Source organism: Parus major, chromosome 2, assembly GCF_001522545.3.
Source record: "Parus major isolate Abel chromosome 2, Parus_major1.1, whole genome shotgun sequence".
In the NCBI taxonomy this organism is placed as follows: Eukaryota; Metazoa; Chordata; class Aves; order Passeriformes; family Paridae; genus Parus; species Parus major.
Window position 1 is genome coordinate 18446871 of NC_031769.1, and position 24801 is coordinate 18471671.

The 24801-nt window shown below is 36.7% G+C and overlaps 1 protein-coding gene across 15 annotated transcripts in view; it reads left to right on the forward strand.

Annotated features, from left to right (window-relative positions):
• The window catches only part of NEBL (nebulette), a 249119-nt gene that overhangs the window by 163303 nt on the left and 61015 nt on the right, over positions 1-24801 (forward strand). For 13 of the 15 annotated variants that reach the window (XM_015617915.3, XM_015617909.2, XM_015617908.2 and 10 more), the window contains 5 exons: positions 2777-2881; positions 5292-5402; positions 11712-11822; positions 19404-19505; positions 21093-21194. The exons of the other annotated variants lie outside the window; for them this stretch is intronic. In XM_015617915.3, the coding sequence (XP_015473401.1) occupies positions 2777-2881; positions 5292-5402; positions 11712-11822; positions 19404-19505; positions 21093-21194 (531 nt within the window). The remainder of the gene's footprint in view (positions 1-2776; positions 2882-5291; positions 5403-11711; positions 11823-19403; positions 19506-21092; positions 21195-24801) is intronic. 15 annotated transcript variants of the gene reach the window in all.

A 24801-nucleotide genomic window follows, 5' to 3' on the forward strand; every position in this document is an offset into this window, starting at 1 on the left:
AGATGAATTTTCTTGGTGAACCAGGAAGCTTTGGCTTAAAGGTTGGATGCCCTTGTTTGATAAAGCTGATCTTCCATATAATATTCATTAAGAAAAAATGCAGCTTGAATTTTACTGTTTTGGTGGTTGTCTAGGAATTTTAATCCACTTTGCTGTATAGTTGTGCTGCGGTCAGAGTTGGTTTTATGATGAGTCAGGGAGAAGAAGAGGATCTGGAGGGAACTGTGAAAAATGGGGCCTTTAGTGAGCTTTAGAACTATTGAACTTCAGAAGTATATTTATAGAGCAGTGGCTCCAGGCCATCATTTTCAAATTTTTCCTATTTGTTTTTTTCACAAGGCTTACCAGATCTGCTCAACCTAAACAGTGTTTTTTGTGGTGCAGGGTAAGCCACTTGCAGGCAAAATTTCCTGTTCAATATTTCAGACACCTGAATTTTTAACTACAGACTTTGAAGAGGAATATTGGCTTTCCTGCCTATTCATTCCAGCCATTATGTTCAATCATAGTCAATATCTTGAACATCTTCCTTGCATCATTTACACAAAATATACTTTATGACTGCAGGTTCATGACTTCATTATACTTACCCCATTTCATCTTCCATCTTTCTGATTCCAAGCAATGTGGACAATACTGTAGCAGAATGGAGCTTGTTGGATCAGAATTTGACCAAACATTTTGTTATATGTTCTCTCTAAATTGCATATTTGAGTCTGTGTGCATTTTGTGGCTTCTATGGGTATAACTAATGTGAATAATAAAGGATTAAGGAGGTGGCATTAGTCACTTACTGCTTTCAATTCTTTTGAAAGCATGACTTCTACAGCAGAGCAGCTTTGTTTCTTCTAGTCATGTTCTGTCATTCCCCCAATTAAGAGATACCTTAGGAAGCTTTTGTGTTTGATTCTTGAATGTAATTATTGCTCTGCAATTAAAATGGATATAATTACAGTCAGCTTTCAGATGTCTGTGGGTGATTTATCTAAGTTGTGAGCAGCAAGACTCTCTGTCTCCTCTGCCAGAGTCACAGCTTTACAGGAGTTTGTACTGGGAATGCCATCAAACTCATCCAGTAGACAGTCAGCTCTGTAAACTTCCCATGTGTGTGCATGTTGAACAGTAAGTGACTGCTCACGTTTATCATAAAAATGCCTTTTTTGTGAGTTGCTCTGTGATTACCTGGGAGTATGATGTCACACACAGGTTTCATGAGTGAGTACATGTGAGTCCCTGAGTAAAGTCATGTCACAGAAATGTTACAGTCATGTTACACCCATTGTTCACCTAAAGGTGAACAATTCTCAAGAAAATACTCTAGTCCACAAAAGCAGATGATGTGATTTGGAAGTGACATGTAGATTCTTTCAGTAGTCCAAATCTGGATGGGCTCCACATCAACGAAAATTGTTTCCTGTGTGAGGATTAAGTAGTCATGAGTTTGAGATGAATCTGGCATTATCTAATCCATTTTTCAGTAGACACAAACTTTGCCTTAGAAAGCTCAGGAGCTGATTCTATGTAAGATGCCATCCTTCTCGTAAGTTTTCCATGTCCCTGTAGAGGAGTGTAGACTAGAACTTGTGATATCCATTAAGCATTCAGAGAAAGAGGATATTAAGGCTGCATATTTCTGTAATGCTCAGATGCAGATCATATTGCTTCTGTCAGTGCTTGTCAGCAAGCCTAGAGTGCATAAATTCAAGCTGCTGTTATGCAGAATGTGAAAATGAGGTTAGAGAGATAGTAGCAGATAATAACCGTGAAAGCTTAGTACTAAATAATTCAATTTGCATTGATCTAAACAATTCTCTGTAGAAAGAAAGAAATGTCACTGAAAATGTCTAAGGCTATCCATGTAAAGTGTCTGTCTTTGAAACTTATTTAGTCCATCTCATCATAATTTACCATCTTTCTTCATGCAGTTCTTATATAATGGAATGTTCCTACATGTTAACCATGTCCATAGATTTTATCCTTCTTGCAGTCTCACTAAGACAAACAACTCTGATTTCAGCAACACTCATGTAATTATTATACCTACCCATGCTGTTTGCCCCATTGTAAGAAAAAGGCTGGTTGTTTAAAAAAAAAATAATAAAAATTTGTTGGGTTTTTTTTGTTTTTTTTTGGTTTTTTTTTTTGTTTTTTGCTAAATATGTCATAGTGTTCTGGTGGTTTTTTCTGTGGTTTCCTATGTGCATACACATTTTAAAAAATGCCTCAATTTAAAATTTGTTAGGTGTTAAAGAAATTCTGTTATTGCTTGAATGTCATGAATGTTGGGTGCTTTGTAGGCAATGGTTTGGCAGTGGCCTCCCAAATTTATTCATGTAACTCTTGGATTCATAAAGGGGCATTTGATGATACACAGATTCTGTGCTTGCTAAGTGTGTGTTAGATGTTAAACAATTTTTATCTTTGAGATCAAGGATCAAGGAGATCAATTCTTCGATTCTTCTTTCTTTAGAGATACTAAAACATGTACAACAGTAGTGAGAATGAGCTCTAGATGTAGAGAAAAATCCTGTCTTTTTCATCTATATTATTAAAGAGTTCTGTGACTTTTACATAGCCCTGGTAATGTGCGTGAGAACTGGTAGCTTCCCTTTATGGTTTAATTTGATCCAGCCGGAGGTATTTGCAAGCCGCCCAGCAGAGTATCATGAATAAAATAAAATACAAATAATTTTAAAAATATAAAAATAACAAATGTTTACTTTTCTGTTTGTGTGTTTTTAAGAGCAATTAGACTTCTTTTTTCTTGTCTTTGTAGATACACTATAAAGAAGAGTTTAAAAAATCTAAAGGCAAGTGCATATTTGTACCTGACACCCCGCAGCTAAAACATGTGAAAAGCCTTGGTGCTTTTATTTCTGAGGTAAGATCTAAAAGACTGAAGAATTTTCTTGGCTTCTTATCCTTCCTAAAAACTATTTCTGTTGAATACTGTGATTTTTAGCAGGGGAAGGAAGGCTTATTTCAAATAATAATTCTGTTTAAAGTAATTCTGTTTAAAGCTGAAGTGACTTAAAAGGCTGTAATTAGTGTATACTGTAATGTGAATAATAATAATAATTTGGAATTACATGACACTTTTATTTTGGGATTTGAAAATTCTTTATTAATGGTTCTGAGCCAGTCCTAGCTATCCCATTTTATGTGTGGATAAACTGAGGAATAGGAAGGAGTATTACTTTTTCTGCAGTGATGAGGTTTGCAAATTACACCTGTGCAAAATTTCCCTGCTGTGGAGATTTCACAGCCTGAAATCAAACAGAAGGAGACAAGGAAAACGTTTCCATGTTATCATCCCTGTCCTCCTTCAGCAAAGGGCCTGGGGCAGACATCAGGTCAGTGTCACCTGTGGGTTGCCTGAGCACTTGCATGTATGTATGTATGTATGTATGTATATCTATCTATCTATCTATCTATCTATCTATCTATCTATCTATCTATCTATCTAATCTATCTAATCTATCTATCTATCTGTCTATCTGTCTATCTATCTATCTATCTTCATCTATCTTCTTCTATCTATCCATCCAATCTATCTAATCTCTCTCCCTCTCTATCTTTCTCTCTCTCTCTCTCTCTCTCTCACTCTCTCTCTCTCTCTCTATCTCTGTCTCTCTCTATCTCTCTATCTCTGTCTCTCTCTCTATCTCTGTCTCTCTCTGCATACCTGAGACATGTAAACACACACAAACAGCTGTAGTGGCAAAGTAAGATCAGCAGCTTCCAGAGTGTTCCAAAGCAGCATTTACTGCCAGCTCTTCATGTCCCAGGTACAAGGTGCTGTAGGATTGCACCTCTGATTATTTTCCACAGGTAAGACCACCAGCAGAAGTTTTACCTGAGAGAGAGTGGCTTTGTTTAGGAATCACTGGTTCTGGGTGATTTTTCTGTCTTTATGGCCCTTCAAAAAATGAAAATTTTGCTGCCTCATTTTTTGTGCCACCTTTATGATTCTAATAAAAAAAGTCCCAGTATGACTATCTAAGGTTACATAACATATGCATTCTAAGTTCTCTTTCTGATATATAACAGTTTGCTTTGTGGCTTTCAGTATAAAAGCATCTAATGAATGCTTTCCTTGTATTTATCCTCCTGTTTTCTTAGAAGGAGTGGTATGTCCCAAGGGAAGTAAATCTGATGTAATTGCACTTTATAAGAGACAGACTATTGTAGTCTACAAAAATACAATACATAGAGAGTATTTATCTAATCCATCTGTCTGATTCCAGAGAATCTGCTGCTAATTATTAATCAAAGATTTAGAGATATAAAATATTCTAAAATTTTAAACCCTGTAGGTTTGATATTGCCACACTTTTGAGCACTCTGCCTGTTTATTGCAGCATTACCTGAAGCCAATGATGTGATGGATGGTTTATCTTGTAAATTACTGACCTCTAGTGTCCCATAACCTGTATTTGCAAATCTTGGACACATTCTTAACAGCATGGCTATTGCAGTGAAAAAGAGCCCTCTGTTTTGGGGAACAGCAGCAAATGTTACAGGAAATGATTGATATATATACATATAATACATTTGGGGAATTAGCCTCTAATGAAGAACTGTTTATTTCACAGTAAGTAAGTGACATTAGACAGTATAATTGAAAATATTTTTAATATTTATGATTCCTTTCACAGCAGTGTTGCCATTATTGTTTTATGAATTTGGAGAACTTAGATCTGAAGCAAAAGCCTCACACATGTTGACCTATTCTTCTGGTATATCTTGTAAAACTTCTCTGTGAGGAATTGTCCATACAGAATAATGGAGGAAACACAGGATAAATAAAATGTAACTTAAGAATGAGACTGTAGTATGAAAAGATGCAACAAAAATGATGGCAGACATGCTAACTTTAATATTCCTCTCCTTTGTAGCTACATTCAATTGCTACTACTTATTAGTTGGCAAAATATTTATGGTTGGCCTCTCATTTGCTCCCATTTTGCAGGACTCTGGAAGAGAGAAAGAGGAAAAGTAATTTTTGGATTTGAAAATGATCTGAAAAAGGATAGAAAAAACTGCCTTGCTTGTTTTATTTTCTATTTCCACCAAAACTACTGAATTTAATTAGGGCATATTTTGCATTGCTTTGTGAATTATTAATATCCCCATAAAGTATTATTTAAAGATGTTTTTACTTGAAATTTAGTGACAGCATTAAATTTTTCCAGTTCTGGTCTATGCCATTTTACTTACTAGAAAAAAGAAGTAGTATGTTTACTGTATCTTCATTTTTGCATGATGTGTCACCTTTTCCTGCCCTCTAGGTGAAATATAAAGGAGATGCTAAGAAAGACCTTTCCAACTCTCTTTATCAGCAGATGCCAGCCACAATTGACAGTGTATTTGCGAAGGAATTAATGCACCTTCAGAGCAAGGTACAACAAGGAATTGCAAAAATGATTTTTAGATTAATTGTGTGTCAGAATAAGTACACTTTGAACAAAATATTTGAATAGATACTTGATTGTCTGCTTGATTTATTTGGGTGAGTTTATCATCCAGAGCTTATCACCATAAGTTCTTCAGAGACTACTCCTTTTTAAAATGTTGACAATTTTACTTACGTTTATTAAATATACATTTAAAAGCTGGTAATGCATTCATCAATCCAATGAAATCCACAAATGCAATAAGGAATTATTGAATTCATGACATTGCATGGTCCTTATAGAATGGATCAATTTTATATAGCTTCTTCCAGTTGGGTGTTGTATTATCTACATAAAGTGTTTGATGCTGAAGGCAAAAGAAAAAAAACCAAACCGATCCTCTTTAATGACTTTAAAATGCACTTAGTGGTAGCAGTAAATACATTTCTGGTGGACTGCATACTACTACTTACAACAAATTTTACAAAATTAAAATGTGAAATCAAGTATATTGAATGTAGTGTAAAGCTTGTAACCAACCAGTAAAATAGTAAATTCTGGTTCAGTTGCCTTCAAGGACTCAGAAATGTAATACCCTAAGAGTAGGCAAGTGACCCTTCACTTCCACTGACCTCGGTGGAATTGCAAATGTTAAGTGTGTGTGATATGAATGAGGTTACAGATTTTCATTGCTACTCATGAGAATTACATTGTATAGATGGTCATTGCTTTTGGTCCACCAAACATTTCCACGGTTTTCTTGTTTTGGCTTTCTCCTCTCTTAAGGACAGCAGCTACATATAGTTTAGTACATGAAAGGAACATGCTTCTAAATCCATAATATTGATGGTATCTCAATATGCATTCTTATAATGCTGTGATACTTTTTCAGACAAAGGAAATTACTCATAAAAAAAGAATGGACTAAAATCTCAGGGCAACTTGTGGAGAAATGTTTTGTTATAAAACACTGTGTTAATCAAGGCTATATTAAGCAAATATAATAACAGATATTTTTGTTTTCAGAGTTTGAAAAGGAACATATATACACAAGTTAAAGCACCACAGTAGATGAAATGACATTAATGTGACAGTTCATTGTAAAGTGAATGATTAGAGGAATTACAGAAAAAATAAATTGGGAATTAAACTTGTATAACATTTTTAAGCCATTAGCTTGATTTATAAAACATTAGTTAACTATTTTGCCACAGACTCCCAAATTCATTCCAAATTATTAAATTATACATTAGTTTACACAAATGAGGTTATTTAACTATAGTGATGTGGCAGAAAAGATAAATAACTGAAACTAAAAATGAAACAATTGGTTCATCAAAAAACCCTTTTAAGATAAAGACTGACATTTTTGCTTGGTAGTTTTTGAAGGTTTTCTTCAGTTATCCAACAGTTCTAGAGAAAAAAAAAAGCATATAGGGTGAGTTATATTTAAGCAGAAATTTTTCCCATAAAATTCATACTATCCCCTTAGGAGTAGATGCATTATAAATCATAATATACCATAAAACTTAAAGATACGCTGACACATTTTTCCAACTTGTGGTTACTGCTGCAATGGACCTGAATTTAATGCTACTTTGAGAGAGATCTCAGGGGATTTTCTAGTGAAAAATCTTCTCCACAGTATTCAAATCTAATCCATATTGTGCCTATCACTGCAGTACCTAAGTAGCTAATACAAGGATTTCAGATTTCAGCTGGGTCAGGATATGGCAGAGGGGGTTTCTGCTGCATCTGTCTAGCTGGGATTGTGAATTTACCAGTCATCCCTTCAGGAGGAGACTACAGATATGCCATAGGAAGGAGAGAGAACAGCATCAGCTGGCCATTGCGCCAGCTCTGCTCCAAAAAGGCTGCTGCAGTCCCAGAATTGCAGTCTGTTTCTGAGTTATAGTAACCTGATTTTAAAATACGTGCTGATTTCCTGAGAGGTGGAAAATATGAGTACGTGTCCTCCCTACCCACATTAGAAAAAATTTGCACGTTTGACTCCCTTTTCGTTCTTCCTGGATGCAATGCTGGGCTGGAGTGCTTTTGTGGGCAGATCAAGCAGGACTCTTCTGGTTCTGCGGTGCCGTGTTCCTGGCAGGATCCGCAGCCTCATCTGCCAAGCAGGTGCATTGGGACTGGAGGATGGTGGTGTGGAGGAAAGAGAGCCCCTGACCTTCCTCCCTGCTGCCTGCTGACACTGTCTGGGGCGCCTGTGCCAGAGGATTTCCTTGCACAGGTGTGTCCTCTGCAGATGGGCTCTCCCACCATGCAGCTTGCTCTGGAAATGCTGCTGCTGTGCTGCCCTGCAGCCCTGCCTCCAGCCTGCCTATAGCTAGCCCAGTCCAGTAATTTGATACACCATTTCAAATCACACACATGATTTAGGAACTTGGAGGCAACTAGGGGGAATTTCCTGTTTTTCTCAAGGAGTTACACCCCACCTGCAGCTGCCCTCCCTTGCTCTCTCCAGAGGCAACAGGCTGCCCCAGCACCACTGACCACGTTTGCATTCTTTAGCTCATGTGGCAATTGTCAGTTATTTCAGCAGAGCCAGGATCTCCTTCTTCAGGGGTCCTGCCATTGTTGACATAAAGATCTTGCTGTAATGGAGAGTACAGCACCCTGACACATGTGGATCTCTTCCTGCAGAACCTCTTTCCCATATTGTCTGTATTGAGTCATACTCAATTCTCTCTTCAAGATACTCAGGAAAGCCTGAAGCAAGACTGCCTGCTAGCTTTTGCATGAAACCCATCTTTGCTCTTTTGTGTTTTATGTAGAGCTGGCATGAAGAAGGAAATAAATACCCTTAGAGAATGACATCTATCCAAAACTGACAAAAAGAATCCCAATGCTGTTTATGGGAAAACATGTTTCAGGAAAATGGATAAGAAGTTTCACAGCCCCACATACTTGGGTGGCTTTTATCAATTTTATTTTTTTCCTCTTCACAGAAAATTGGACTGTGGCCTTCTAAATGCCTTTCTTGAGTGTGAGCAACCAGATTTGCCTCCCTCTCTCACTTTTGTCATAGCTGTCCCCAGGGTAAGCTTGAAAGAGGAGAAGCCCCTCTCATCACTGAATAATTTCACTCTCTTTACCAGCCTACAAAGCTCTCACCAATTTCCCTGTTTTCTGTGATGAGAAAATAAATTTGATGAGAGCAGTCTAGGCAGGGAGCCTTCATTTTGATTTTTCTGAAAGGAAATGGAAATTTTGGGAGAAATTTCAATATTCCTATGGAAAATACTGCTGAAGGAAAATTTCTAATCATTGCTAGCTCTGTGCCGAGTATTTTTCTTGTCTGAAGATCAGTATGCTGAATAGTTCCCTATGTAAAACAATATTTTTTTTAATAAGGTGTCACAAACAATGATAAAGATATTTAAAATTGCTTGGGGGGAAACAATGTTGAAAAAATGTAAGCACTTCATCACTTTTTTCATCACTTTATTTCTGCCATAAGAAGTGATTGCACTGTTTTTCTTCTTATCTAAAAGGGATAATCTAAAGCAAACTGAAGGCAGTTTAATTTTCTACTTTGCACAGGGCAATATCTCAAAGAGTCAATGTTGAACAGTATTTCCTGTTTCTTTATAAAGGCGATGAGCCAAGAGAATCTTAAGCAATGTTTTCAACTTCCAGAGGATGTTTCAGAGGTTTTTTTTTTCACTACAATAAAAATTTTGTTGTTTATTGCATTGTTTCCAATCACATTGCACATTATCAAATTGTTTTATGTAATTTTTCACATTTTTTTTTATGGTAGGAAATGTCATATTCAAGATTTCCTCTGTTTTATGGTGGCAGGTATTAGTTTTTTGGACTTCCATAGTTCTGTTTTACACAAATACATTGGCTTATCTAATTCTCTATATGGTGATTAAAGTGATGTTTTTGGTGTTCTTGAACATTTCCTCCTCCAAAATCCTACCTTGTGGATTTTAAGTTCAGAGCACATCTTACTGACTATAAAGGGAAATATAAAAATGTAATAGTGTTTAATGTATGCCGAGACAGGGTGTCTGTCAGAGCTGGGTTAAAAGAGCACAAAACCTTCCTTAATGCAGCTTCCTATTGACACACTGGTGTAAAAGAGAGAAGAAAAATAAAAAATGAGTACTTACAAATTGGTTCAATCTGAAGTCATACCTACTTAAATAATTACCTTGTATTTCTCAAGTTAATAAATGGGACTGCTACAGGGTAAAGGTTATGTCGGTGACCTATAATGCCTGATCTCTGTGTAGAGTAGTTTCGTATGTAGATTTGATAAAGGAAATTCAGTTTAACTAGAACTTGAAAAACAATATGAGTTGAGAAATTAATGTATGCATACTAACCTGTAAAATAATGGTTCTAAGAATACCGATGAAATAATAAAAAACCTTTTTTTCATGGTTTCATGGCTTACTTGGAAGCGATTTATAAATCTAGGAATAGTTCTGCACTAAACTGTCCCAAACTAAACTAGAGAGCTGTTGAACCCCTCCTAGCCTAGGATTGCATCAAGACTATTTCAGTGAGTTAATGAAAATAATGGGAAAAGATAGGAAGTACAAATGCCAAAGCAAGTGAAATACTGCTACATTAAGCTAAAGAAAGGGTCATCTTTTCCCAAGACAGCCAATACTCATAATTTCTGTTAAATTTCTCATGCTGAGAGTTGATGCTTTACTGTGTTTTCATATCTTGGTTACACAGCCCATTCACCAAGGGAAAAACGGAGCTGTTGAACCAGCAAAATGGCAATGTAATAAAATACCTGTAAATTAGTAGACTTTGGAAATAACTGTATTGGTCTTCTGTTCATAATGGCATTCGGTGGGGAACATCTTAAAACTGGCAGTGTAAGCAAGGAGAATTAGCAAAAGAGTTTTTGTGGCATATGTTTGTATAATAATTACACTTTTGCAGGGAACCATTTGTTAGTGGTGCTTCAGTCCTGTTAAAGATTTATGTGCTTTTCCATTTGCAAGATGTAACCAGTGCCTGCAAGTTATGGACTCTCTCTTTCACTGTCAGCTGTGTTTGTTCCTGCAGAGTGACACAGTTTGTGTCACACTGGATAAGGAGGTGACACATTTTAAGGTTCCTGATTTGATACTTTTGTTCACATTGTAGCAGTGCAAAAATACCCTTCCCCCCTTGTCTTAATCTCTCAGCCTGTATATAATTTTGTAATCTGAGATAGACAGGGCAGATACTAATTTATTGCTTTGGGCACACTACTCTGTAACTCAGAACAACTTTTGCTTTAAACAAAAACAGATACAGCATTTTCTCACAGTTCTAGTATCCTGGCCTAAAAGAGTCTGAATATCTGTAGTTGAGAGTTCCTGTCTCAAAACTTTCACAGTATTCTTTTATTGTTATCATGGGTTTTCATGTCAATCCTCCTCCTCCTAATCAGCTTTCTATCTTATTTAATACTCGCTGTTTTCTTATGGATTATTTTAATGTTTGCTCATGAGAGCTATTAGAAAATGAATTTTCTTGATGCTTGCTACTTTTTAGGCATAAAAACCTGGTGAATTTTCCTTAATATAAGCCTAAAAGCTTCTGACAAGGATAAGTGTAAGATCAGTTTTTCAGGCAGTTGGAGTATTTGAATGTATGTATGTAAGTATAACACAGTACAGTGAAAGATGGATGAATGCCCAGCATTGAGTTCCATTTCTATTATAAAAATAAAGGTGTTTATAAATTCACAATTCAATTCCATTTTCATTTACCATGATGACAATTGAATGTAAATATTATTTTTCTTTGCGAACCTGGGGCTAAGTCAAAATGGGTATTGTGCTCGTAGTTTCCCAACAGTGGAAAAATAGAACTTTGGGCAATGGGTATATAATGTAAAACTGTTTGTTTATGACAAATGCATAAATTTTTTTTTTTTGTTTCTGAAAACGGAGAATAATTATATAGCTGATAGCTTCAAGTGTGTTTGAAAAAAAATTGGCTTGTGCTTATGCTTTTCCCTGGGCTGTCTTCTTACCTTGTTAAGCTTAATTTTCTGGTTTTGTATATTACTATTTCTTTACCCCGTTTACTCATGCATCTACTCATACGTCTGTTGCAATAACAGATGCAGGGAAATATTTTTGCTGACTGTGCCTCATATGTCTCTGTTTTGGGTAGAAGCTGCTCTCATTTCAGTTTTCTGGTTCTATTAAGGAGCTTAATTATTTATTTTGTTTCTTCCTGAATACAGGTACACTATGCCACTAGGTTTAACCTAGCTCATGTTATTATACCTGCTCTTCTCTGGCCACAAAAGTATCATGTTGCTCTTTCCAGGTTCTCTATAAACAAAAACATGATGCTGAGAAAGGATTTTCAGACTATGCACGTATGAGGGAACCTCCAGATGTTAAACATGCCATGGAAGTCAGTAAACACCAGAGTGATGTAAGTACTCCCACATCTGAAACAAGTGTGCTTGTTTTGGGTAGATATATCTGTTATAGCTTACTGAAAGGAACTGGGCATAAAACAATTCCATATTTCTTTAGTTGGTATTTTCTATAAATTATTTGCTCTGAAGTAATTTAGGACATAGTGTGTGTATAAAATGTGCTATGAGTAACAGTATGTGAATTTTATTCTGAACTGCCGTGGAAAGTGGTAGTTACTGTCTACCAATAGTAACTGTTATTAGGTGCTACCACTTTGAAATAAAATTGCAGGCATAGCTTTTCTGAACTCACTTGTAGCTACTTTTACTTTTAAAGTGTATAAAGGTCTTTGTTTAAATGAACACCAGTGTTGTTTCAGTGTCTTAATCTGACAATACTTGGATAGTTCTTCAGGGGTGCTGTGTAGAGGAGACAAGTGAGCTATTTCTGCCCTGCTCTTGCACACTTTTATGTGAATAAGTTTATTCCTGTCTCATGAACACATATCAAGTGAATTTTCCAAAGAATTTAATAGAATAAAAAATATAAATAAATATGATCTATTTTACAGAATTTGAGCTGTAGTGTTCTGTTTGATGCCTGTGCTGGTTTATACCATTTGACCAAAGATTTGTTCTTGTAGTTTTATTTAGATAACTTACAAATAATTAGGAGTACTTAGCAATATTTCACAAGTTGATTGGTTTTTGTTTTTGTTTTCAGCTGCTTGTTATCTTCTGAAAGTTTTCACAATATAAAAGCCTAATAATGGTATTTACATTTTTTGTTAGAATCAAGTCAGGTTTGATTTCATGGTCAAGCTAGCATATACCAGCTCAATGCATCTTTGCTTGGGGCAGAAATGCTGTGCAGATTAGAGTCTTGAATGATACAGACACAACTTTGAAGAAAAAATTGTTAGTTTTAGCTTGTAAAAGCTTGTGAGAAAAACAAATTTTAGAAGAAGATTGGTTAAAATAGTGATGCCCTGTTAAAGGGTACACAATGATTTTAAGAACAGCTGATGTGTAACTTTAAAAGTGATGATTCAGTTCCATTCTTGTTTAGGTAATCAAATAAATTGAGGTAGGCATATCATTTTACACTTTTTTCTTAGATAAAAGATATTTCTTTGCTGCTATCAGTGTATAAGACATAGCTTGGGTGTTCATTTTAAATTATCCTAAATTTTCCCTATCTTCCCCTACATGGAGTGCAATAAACACTCTTAGGTTATGTAGGCTGAGAACTAAATGTCAGTGCTAGATGTATGTCTGTATGCAGAATCTTGACAGCTGGCTGCTGATTAAAAGGCTGCTGGAAAACTTCAGGGAAGCATTATGTTTGAAGAATAACTTTTTCTTCTGCTGGGAAATACCTGCAATGGAATTCCCAGCAGTAATTTGCAACCTGCTTTGATTACTGAATTCCCTCTTCCTGTCAGACACTGTCCATTTCTGCTGCTGGCAGCATCAGGGTGTCACAGACAGAGCCTAGGAGCTGGGAACCTGAATGTCTCTCCCCAAAAGGAAGAGGTTTTTTATTTACCTAGCAGTAGGAATGATGGTGGACTGCTAGGAAAGGAAATAATGCTGGAAAGAGACATGTGAATCCCTCTCAGAAAATGTGGTGGGATTAGGAGGAATATGAGACAAGTTCCTGTAGCAAATTCATCATAGTTTGAGGATTAGTATGCTAGTGTAAAACCTATGCCCCTTCCACAGCTGTATATCACCTACTAATAAAATTAAAGAGAGCAGGTTACAGATAATGAGGATAAATTAAATTCAGTTGTTTCATCTTTCACCCTTAAAACAAGCAAAAAAAAAAAAAAAGGAAATGAAGGAAAACATGGGAGGGAATAATGTTTTGATAAATGAGAAGTTTAAACAGCATTTTAGAAATAATGAAAAAATATGACAGAAATTATTTTCAGCCTGAGCAAACATCATCCAAATCCAACAGAAAACTCTAACCAATTACTTCAACGTGTTTAAGAGCAGATTCTTTCTGGTCGCTCATGAGTAGCTGCAGTGCAATGGGAAAATACCTATCACACACAAAGGTGCAAGTTGTGTAAGTCTGGCTATTGCTCAGCAGAATCACACAGCTCTTGTGGATAATATTTGGGCATCATGGTGAATAGCTGTGGATTTCTTCTTTTGTAAATACAGGTTTAATTAAGAACTGTGTGAGTTTTTATCTGGGAGTCAGAACATGGAACAGTGAGCATCCCAAATGGGGAGCATTTGTCTTTCCAAACTATTTCAGGCTATCTGTGTAATCACAGCTTTGAGAGTGCAGAGAAAAAGAATGGAAGCTACCGGGGAGATAGAAGGACAAAGCTTTTTTATCCACCATTCAGTACAGTTTACCTGTGGGAGCAGAATGCATGTTTACCTACAATGCTCTGCCAACTCAATTCAACCTTTACATGGGAGGTTTGCATCTAATAGGATTAGGATGTGTTTAAGACTATTTACTCAGCCTTAACATAAAGCTGACATTTATACTCAACTCTGTGAAATGTGCAATTTCCTTTAAAAATTAAAACTGTATTCAACTTACCATACATTTGTGCTGACATTTTGAAACTGTCATGTGCTGTAAGCCTTCACATCACTTTGAATATCATTAACATGCTCTGTATGTTTGGGCAGAAACTGCATAGCAGGGAGATACTGTAAAATCTCTTGAACAATATGATCATGTATAAGAAAATAATTTTTCTCCTTTTTTATTCTTGGACTGAAGAAAATTGCTCTCAAAGGAGCACAAGTGACTTTTCAGGAAAAATATGACAGGAAATATACTTTAAAAAGAATTTAAATACTACATAATGCTTGAAGGGAAGCGTGCTTATCCAAACCAGAGTATTTTTCTCTATAAATTTTGTTTTTGTTTTGTGAAGTATATGTTAATGATGCGACTTTGGCACACAAAGTCATTTTCACAAGAGTGAAGTAGGGACCATCAGCCCACTTTGTGCTTAGCTAGTCAGTTAACACATCTGGAAGTTTCCAAACTTGGGATCAAAACTAAGTGGTGGTCTTAAAGCAATGTCGTGTCACAAAACGGTGTTTTGCTTTATGTGAATATCATGTGAAAGGAAGGGTGTAGCTGAACAACGAAATGACATGACAACTAAATTTCTAAAGCAAAGAAGCCACTTGCTATGTTGTGTCTATGTGGAAGCTGCACATAGCATTTGATGAAGCTCAAAGCTGTGCATCACAGTTTTGTCTGTTCCATGACCTGGTCCATCACTGGGCATTTTGAATAGGAAAACAATGTTAAGTATTTGTACAGCAGTTTAAATGTTTTGCTTCATTAAAATGACTGATTCTTTTCACATTACACAGTATGAAATAAGGATGTGGTCTGATTTTACAAATAAAAAAGCTGCAGTACACTCATCTGTGGGCATTTTAAAGCCCTGGTATCTTTGCTCTTATACTTATCTACAAAACAGTGCTTTTGCAGAAATGTTAGTTGACAGTTGGACAAACTTCTGATGTATATGTATACATTTTCCACTCCACATCAGGTCAGTAATGATAATTTATATGTTTCACTCACCATCTAAATTGAATATTTAAGATGTCTATATTGTCTTAGAAGTAAGTTTTTCATGTTCAAGATATTCTACAGCCACAATCCACACACACGCAAAAATACATTCTTTCTGATAAGATCAAATTGGCAGATCACAAACTGGATGTACTTAAATGTCATCAGTAACATTCCCAAATGTTAATGTTTGTTTTGATGCAGATCATGGTAAAGTCAAGCTTCTCCTGGCTTTCTGTTCAGTGTCTGCATTAGAAAAATCACCTTTCACTGACTAACTTTCTGCTGACAGTGGTTGTCAACAGTGGGTCCCCCTGGACCACTTCCAACTGGTGCTGAAAATGATGTTTACTCCTGATGTAATTGGGACCAATCAATTTTAAGGCCCATTACTGGAAAGGATGACTGCATCAATCTGTAATGGGCCAGAAATGTGTTTGTCTCTTTTACACAAGCCGGAAAACAGTTTTCAGCATCATTTGAGTAGGAATTAGAAAAGCTGTTGCCAATGATGATTGTCACCAGCTAGTCATTTTCTTAGTGCTGATGGAACCCGAAGTGTAGATGAGAGGAAAGAGGGCAGAGACACAGCTGACAGGCCATTACTTAGTGGGCTTAACAGCTCTTACAAAATGTTAATCAGTGACAAAAAGTAAGAGACAAGTTTTTGTGCAAAGAGATGTGCCCAACTTTTTGCTGTATCCTTAAGAGGGCAAAATGTGTTTATAGCTGCTTCTGCATATTTTAGTAATTATGTATTGTTTGGAATAGTTTTGGTATTGGAATAAATGAGAAAATAAAAGATTTCAGGAAAGGTCTGAATCTCTTAAACCCAGGTTTGCTTGGCTCACCATGTAGATGTTTGTTGATTGACAGTCTGAGATGTTTTGCAGCATTGTTAGAAATTTGTTTACTTTATGGCACTGAAGTGCATTCCACTAGTATTCAAGTAAGGTGAAGCATCTTCCAGACCCTGCTGGAGTAACTAGATCAGCATGTTTATCCTCAGTGGACCTTATGCATTTTATAAGAGTTTGAGGTTTGGCCTTATTAAAATCAATCTACTAATTATGATCAGGCCTTGAATATTCTCCATGCTTTGCAAAACCCAGTTGCAATTCAGAGTATGTAATCACATTTGGGATTAAAGATGAGAAATGGTTTTGTTCCAGTTATTCTTCACAAAAATATTCAACAATGTAACCACTTTTTATTGTAATTTCAAATTGGGTAGAAGCTCACTTTAAATTTAGTTGGTATCTATAATTTACTGTTTTCAGCTTCAAAACTCAAGATGGTACATTTTTTTCCCTTTTAGATGGTCCATCTTACTCGCATTTCCCACTGGTCTGCTGTAACTCTCCATCTAGGTCTTTTGCTGCTGCTCTGAAATTGTTATCTCAGTTACTTTTCCTATGCAAAAGCCAGCTGGAACAGATTTTTTGTAGACCTGTGGTCCTCATGAAGCAGAGCAACCCTTGAGCCTTTACTAATTTTTTTTCTGGTAGAACCTGAGCAACCCTTTGAGTGAAGATGGAGTAAGGACATTGTGTAATGCCTGGAAATTCCAGTCAGGGTATGAGCCTCGTGGCTGAGCCAGCTCAGGACAAAAGATAGCTCCTTTTCTGGGTGCTTCTGCTGTTTCCTTTCTTTTTTTTTTTTGCTTTTTCTCCCTCATGGGCTTCTTCAGTTTCCATCTTCTTCTGATGCCTATGGGTGCACACACCAAGCTGGTTGCTTTGCCCTGTCTACATCTGTTCCCCTGCTCTCAGAATAGCTCTGGTTTTACTGTTCTAACATAGCACTATTAAAAAAAAAAATCACTAGATGGAACAGAATAGCAGCTGTGTAATAGAGGCCAGCACAGTGTCCCAATGGGAGAGGGTCAGCATCCAGGGATTGAGGTTATTCAGGAAATGGGAAACATATTTTTTCTTTCTTTGGCCTACCTCTGACAAACTACTGTTCTGCTGCATAACATTTTTATTCTCACTGGAGTATGACAAGCTGCAGAATGGAGCAAATATATATTGCAGACATTTGTAAAATACTAGATGACTTTCCCTCAGACATAAGTAATAGGTATACTGGTTTAGGTGCAGGAAGAATAATAATTCACTCAGGGAAAGATATAGCAATTGGCCTTGCATCTAATATAATTGGAAATGGTGAAATATAAAGGACTGTCACTGTCTTATTTCTCCCCCTCTTCCTTTCCTTGAAATTAACCACAATCCATTATTTCATGTACTATATGATCATGTCATTTGGGAGCAATAAGCGACCACATTTCCTCAACTTTATCACCACTGTTCTTGATTCTCTGATGTTAAATTCACTACGTTCCTAATTTCTATTTTGAGCACATATGCTGGCCTTTAATTTGCAATTTACATGGATCATAGGGTGCTATTCAGAAACCTGTTTTTGCTGCCTTTGTGGTTTTCACCTCACCTCATGTGGTCATTAGGATGAACAGCATATAATTAACTAAATTCATGTAAAGTCCTGAATTGCAAATGCTTCTCTCTACCTCTAGTTTCTTAAAAATTAGAGAAAATCTAAATATAACTAAAATAAAAGTTCCGGTGGTTTATACCAGCTGTAAGAATCAACTTTTGTTTTTGTGATAATTTGGGCTGAATCCATCAAACCTATTTATTTGTTTCTTTTATTAGTGATTACACTTGTGTGTCACGGCAGATTAGAAATTATAAGATCTATTTGTGGGCAGGCAGCCAACAGTGAAGCCTGTTTAGCTTGTCTGCTTAGCTGAAGCCATATGGACACAAAATTACTTTCCTGTTGCATGTAAAATATTTGCCAAAAATATTTTTTTTTTCCTTTTCTTTTTGCAATACCATTTCTATGAAGTACATTTGTCACTGACTGCTGCAGTTTATGAGTTTGTTGCATTGTACCCAGAGTGAAACTTTACATTGGAAATAGGAGCAGAGGTTATAATGAGAAACTTCAAGCTGAGAACTTCCTTGCTGGTGAAATACTACCTTGAGAGATTGATTAACTTTGTGAAGCAACAAAAGAAAAGATTTCCCAGTAAAGGAGGAATTACTCTTTTACTTTCTATTTACTCTATTTTATGTTCTCCAGCTTTTGCCTGAAACTTCAATTTGTCAGACACTTTTGAATACCAGGGACAGAATGTCATTAAGAATAATTCAGTAAGACAACCCTTGGAAATTGGCTTAGATTGGCACATGTGCTAGAGCAGGAAAAAGTTCACAGACCTTGAAGAGGAAAAAGAAGTATAACTTGTGGAGCTCTGTAATGTCCCTGAGGTCTGCTCCCATGATTGCTTTGCTAAATGGAGAATGTTTGGACTCTCCTATCTGTGGTTGAGCTTTCTGCCAGAGTTTTCTGAGCCCATTCATTATGTAGTGGCTTTTGCACAAACAGAGCTCAGTTGTGTACTCAACAGGCTGGAACACTCAGCCTTCTTGGTCCCATGATCGTGCAAAGGAGCAGATGAATGGTGTTGTGGGGCTGCTGAGGTGGAGTTGTATCATTGAATTACACACAAGCTACATGTCTGTCTAAGTACTGAGAAAGAAGCTCACTATGATAGAATTACAGTTGCTCTTCAGTGTAGCTGCAATCTGCTAGGCTGCAGTACTCAGTATCAGAGCAGGGGTTAGTTTATATTAAAAATGGTACAACAAAGGAAAAAAAAAACTATTAAAAGCTATTCAGAAGACTCTTAAAATTCTTCAGAAATTTTATCATAAAACCTACTATTTGTGTCTTTTCAATGCTTGAATTTTCCACTATGCTTCTAAGAAAAAACATTTTTCTTTTTATAGTTGTATTTTATGCTTCTGAATTTCTTCCTTATCGTGTTACCTTGTGTGTGGGTCTTACCTTACAATCCCTGTCAAGCAGAACTCTGTTGGAATAAATTAAGTGGAGTTCTATTTAGTTTCTGATTTGACAGGTCATTCAAAGCTTATTTATAAACTTCAAGCTTTATTATTTACTTAAAACAAAACTGTATTTTGTTTGACAGGTATCTTATAAGAAGGATGTGCAAGATACTCATAGGTACACTGAAGTTCTGAACAGACCAGACATAAAGAAGGCAACTGAGATAACAAAGATAATAAGTGATGTATGTTCTCCTTTTACTCTCTTTCTGGTTTTTTAGACATGTAATTTTTTTACTCCAATTTTGATCAGATTTTTTTAGAATGCTGCTGGAATTCTCAATTATCTTGATCAGAAAACCTGCTCCTTCAAATCTGCTAGGGAGATTTGATTAAAAGAAATCCAAATACAACCAAAACAAACCAGTCTTGCCTGGCAGGCTAGAAAACTCTGGTTTTCTCCTTTTTAGATGTTGACAGTATGATCTTTGCAATTATTGGTAAGTGATGTAAAGACAACATGAAGATTGCTAAAGTTGGTTTTGTTTCAGCTTTATTCACAATAACCATTCTGAAGATAAGTCATGTGTTTGTATGCTATACTGCACTTCAGAAGACATTTCAATCCCTTTTTTACCTTGCTGTGAGAGAAGCTGGCATCCCAGGATACCCCTTTTCCCATCTCAGCCGGCAGCGACCGGAAAATGTAATTCTTGCTGTCCTTCCAAGAGCTGTGCAGATGCTGCTTCTTTCATGGGGGTTCTCCTCCCTGAGCTCCCCTCTCAAGTTCTTTGCTTGACTTTGTGACCACTGTGACTTTGGCTAATGGATAGGTGAAGGAGCAGCTTAAGATGCAGCAGTGTGTGATGCAGTTTAGTATTTTATTGTAGACAAGTCAGACAATACATACTAAAAGCCCTGAGTCAAGTTTTTAAGTAATTAATTAAATGTGAGACTGACTAGACACATTTGGAGAGACAGATTTAAGAGATGGAAATTCACCTTTCAATACTCAGGATTTTTTTAAAACCAAGAACTTTTTCTAAGTGTTATACTCAGCATGCAGATTTATTAATTGCTGTTCAATTGCTCTTAGAGTGTCTTTGGGACTTTTATTTCTCTGTCTCTTCTTGTGACGTGTCCTTGCTGATTCACAATGCTTGAGTAATGCAAGAAGCCTATTTTAGGCAATGGGTAATTTAGGTTTTGTTATTGCAAAGCACCTATTGTTCGTTCATCTCTGTTTTTTTCTAATGCATTGTGGGAAAAAATTGCAGCAATTTGCATGGGAGGAAGTTCAGCTGGAGAGATCACGTAGCATTAACCTTGCGGGACTAATTCAGCTCTGTGACACCAGTGCAGTCTCACTGACATCCAGCAAGACCCCAGCGGTAAAACTGAGAGTGGAATTTGACCTTACAGTTCAAAAAAGTTGCCCCTCAGACTAGTTTTATTTCAAGACTACTTTCAGCTGCTGCAAATAATCTTGTGTTAACTGTAGACCCTGTCATAAGAAATGCTGAGCCACTGTAACTCATTCTGCCTTGATCGGGAGGACAGTATTTCTCTGGCTTAGGCTGTGCATTTGGTTAAAATTGAATTTTGTGAATGCTGCACATTGTGTTTTACAATTAATAAATAATATATTGTTAAGGAGCTGAGCCCTGAGAGAGGCTTTACTCAGAATTGATTAGAACGGTAGTGTCAAAGCAGACCATTACGTGTGACTTTTATCTGCTAGCTTTAATGTTTACATTTATCTTGATAAAACAAACCCAAACAATTTATTAGTGATTCATGTTCCCCCCCCCCCCCCATTTTTTTTTTTTAAGGCTACATACAAGAAAGGAAGGGGAGAACTGAATAAGGAGTCTGCTGTACTTGGAAGACCTGATTTTGAACATGCTAAAGGAGTTTCAAAACTTTTAAGCCAAGTAAGATTCTCTATCATTTTACAGTGATTTCATCCAAATATCTCATTCCTAGTAATGCAAAGAAAATTGCATTTTTAGATGATTATCTCTAATGGCCTTGAAGATTATGTTCTCAAACTTTTCATATAGCATTGCAATGACTGGTAAATTTTGGATTCTTAGGAAACCAAATACACACTTTGAAGCAAAAATACAATGAACTTTGACTACAACTTGTCTCTCATGGAGATGGTGTATATTTATACAGATTTTCTAGGATTTCTAAAATATTAACTGTATGTAATTTAGAGGCAAATTTTGCTACTCATTCAGCTTGAGTGGAACCTTACCCTGTGATTAATCCCACTGAAGTAACTGAGGTCTTTTGTGTAGCTGCTTGCTAATGTGAGTAATGGGATCTGGATTTGGCCTGACATGTAAACCACCCGCCTTCCTTCCCCCTGAAACTGAACCTTTTATGTACTACTGTTATATATTAACCTCAAAAAAGAAAAGAAAAAAAAAATTATTTTAGCTGTTAACTAAAAAGAAATCTGAAATAGAAATATTCCTTCTTCCTCTTAGTAGTTTTCTACTCATAAGGTGTACACACTCTCCTACAGATCATCCTGATATTGTGAGAACAGAACTTTCACTGCTGATCTGTTGGTTTTTTTTTTTTTCCCCTCTTTTTTTTTCTGAAGTAGTTCTTCAGCAGTGCCTTTCATAATCCTTGCTAAGTAATCCTGTCCAGCTACCCTTGGAGCTTTGGAAAACCCAGGAGATGCCCTCCTGTAAGAGGAGGATAGTGCCCTTTGATTGGAGAAGGCTGTGTCAGCCTTGCCAGAGCCAAAAAACCTGTCAGGTGTAAATAGTGTATATACTAGGGCAGACTCAATGTCAGTGATATGTAAAAAATACATATGATTTAGCCAGATACTAAATGTCTTCCCTAGAACTAGCATAAAACGAGAATAATGTGTCATAGAGAACAAGCTGGAAAACAGTGCAGTGTCTGCAGGAGGTAGAGCTCCTTTTGCTGTTATCCTTAGATAACTGCTGCATGATTTCCTGTTTCACACCATTGTAAACTTTGAAGCATTACACAAAGAGAAAAAGAAGGAAATAAATGTTTTTTATGCTTTGTTTGTGATGTGCCCAGAATAGAAATGAGTTTGTGTTTTTCAAATAGATTTCTGTCTTCTATTTTATAATGGATCATGTTCTCATTTCTCTGCTGATGGACAAGAAATTATTTTGTGTTTAGCATTGTGCAGGCTTGGAAGATGGCCTGTACTTTCTAGAAAGAGCCAGTGTGATGCTGCTCAGACCTGAGCACTTTCCTGTCACATACAGGAAATGAGGCTGTCATTTAGCAAACACGTTCAATGGTTTCTAAAAGGGTCCATATCTAAATTTAGTGTGTAATGTCTTTTATATCTACTCCATGGCTGCCTACACACTCCTGTCCTTGCAGCCTGTTTCAGAATCTAGTGAGCTTGCAGCTGCCTGTTTTTGCCAATGAGACCAAACCATAACCCTTTCCAATAGCCCTCTCTGTCTTCCCAAGCCTGGTACCCATCAGATTGTGGCCAACAATCACAAGTGAAAAATATCAGCTGGATCATAGGGTCCTGCAGGCTGATGAGCCAGCTACATGGAAGGCTACATCAGTGCACTTTTTGTCTCATTTTTATTAGACGTGCTTTTTGTCTTGGACAATGCAAACTGCATCTGCAAATACTTTATAATAGGGTCTCTTCACTGCCAGGAACTGGGATGGCAGCAGCTCTAGTTGAGATCCTTCTGCGGAAGGCATAATTTACTGTGAATTTTAACTTCTGTATAAAGTCCAAATAGTGCAGAAGGTTAGACAGGGAGGGAGGAGAAATTGACAAAATGTAGCCTGTGTTTGGTTTATTTGGTACAGAAGATTCTTACTAAAGCTTGGTGGTCCCAGCTCTGCAGTCACTGGCCCTGGATACAAATTTTGGAAGACTTTCTTGTGTTGTCCTCTCCTGAGTGTGCTGCTGTGGCTGCTTGCAGTGTGTGTGATGGGGACTGTGCTTTCAGAAAAGGAGCAGCGCCTCAGGCTGACACTGCCTGCAGCAGCACGGAGGGTGCAAATACTGGGCAGCTCTCAGCTGCAGGGAGCTGTGCTCAGCAATTCCCCCATGTCCTCTGAAGGGAAGGCAGAGACCACGAGTTGTCTAATGTTCTTATATATTATTTGAATCGTTATAACACTTACACACACTAATCATAAATCAAGAGCGCAGAAAAATGAAGATGACCCCTGTGTCCAAAGAGCAGGGTGGTGGGGCAGGATGGGGAATGCACCTGTGCTGGAGGAGAGAGAGAGACCTAAATATGGGTCAGTCATGTCTGTCCTCTTCATGCAAGGATCACGAAACAGGCTTGTAACACTTAAAAGATTTAAAAAAGAGTAAAGTTAATGATCTCCTTATTGTCTCCAGACTTTCTGGCTTTTAGAGTTTCTATTTGTTTCTCAGAAAATGGGAAGATCATAAACTTTTTGTGTTGAAAGTTGATAATCTCCCTTAATTGCATGAATCTATAAGCTGTGACATGCAGAGAAATATTAGTTATTTGACCCTCACAGTAAATTTACAAAGTTGACAATTCTGATGGATGTAATGGGAAGAGAAGATGATAACATGTTTTAATGTGGTGCATATGGGTAGGTAATTTAGGGAGTATAGAGAACAGGAGCAAGAAGAGGTCAGGCAGTGTGGGTGTAACGAAGGGAGAAAGCAATCAAGGCAAGCAGGAAAGCAAACAAAGCGAAGAAAATAGTGTTAATGTTTGACTGGCACTCAAGGCTCTACAGAAATCACTGTTTTCTCTCTCTCTCTCCTTTCTTTCCTTTTTTATTTTTTTTCTTTAACAAAGCTTTTGACAACAACAGCAGCAAAAATAATAGCTCCCAGAACTAGTATATTTACCCACAGCATGTGGTAACCCTCTTCTGTTGATTTTAAATGAAATTTAAAACAGAAACTGTGTTAGCCCTTGTGAAAACATGGAGCTTGTCAATTTGCCGAGTGTGCATTGTATAATTTGGGCTATTTTTTATATATTTTTTTTTTTTTTATTAAAACAAGCTCTTGTTCGTGCCCTCTTTATGTTTTTAAATGCATTTTATTAGCTGTTTCAAAGAGCTGCTGATATGAGGTATTCCTCTTATGGTGTTCAGTAATTGGTTTTTAAATAAATAATTTTGGATGTTCATATTTGTTGCTGAATCTGGTGCTTATTGTTTTAGGGATAAAACTGTTAGAGGTAGAATGTTTTTCAAATTGCACCTTCTCTGAGATTTTCAGCAACAACCCGAAGAACCTAGGATTTTCTGTCTTTCTTTGCTTTAAACCCTGCTAGTGCTTTTAGCAATGAATATTTCAATTTTGCTCTTTGTTTGTGATACATTTCCTTCAATATATATGTGCTCTGACAGGTTTTTTCCTTTTTTTAAGATGTTTTCTTATGGTCATGAGGAAATGCTTTAGCTGCAAGTGTCTGCTTCATCATGGGATCCCAGTGGCTGAATGATTCAATTTTTGTAGTTTCTTTGTAAATCTGAACAGTGGGTGATGTCATCCACTTCTGA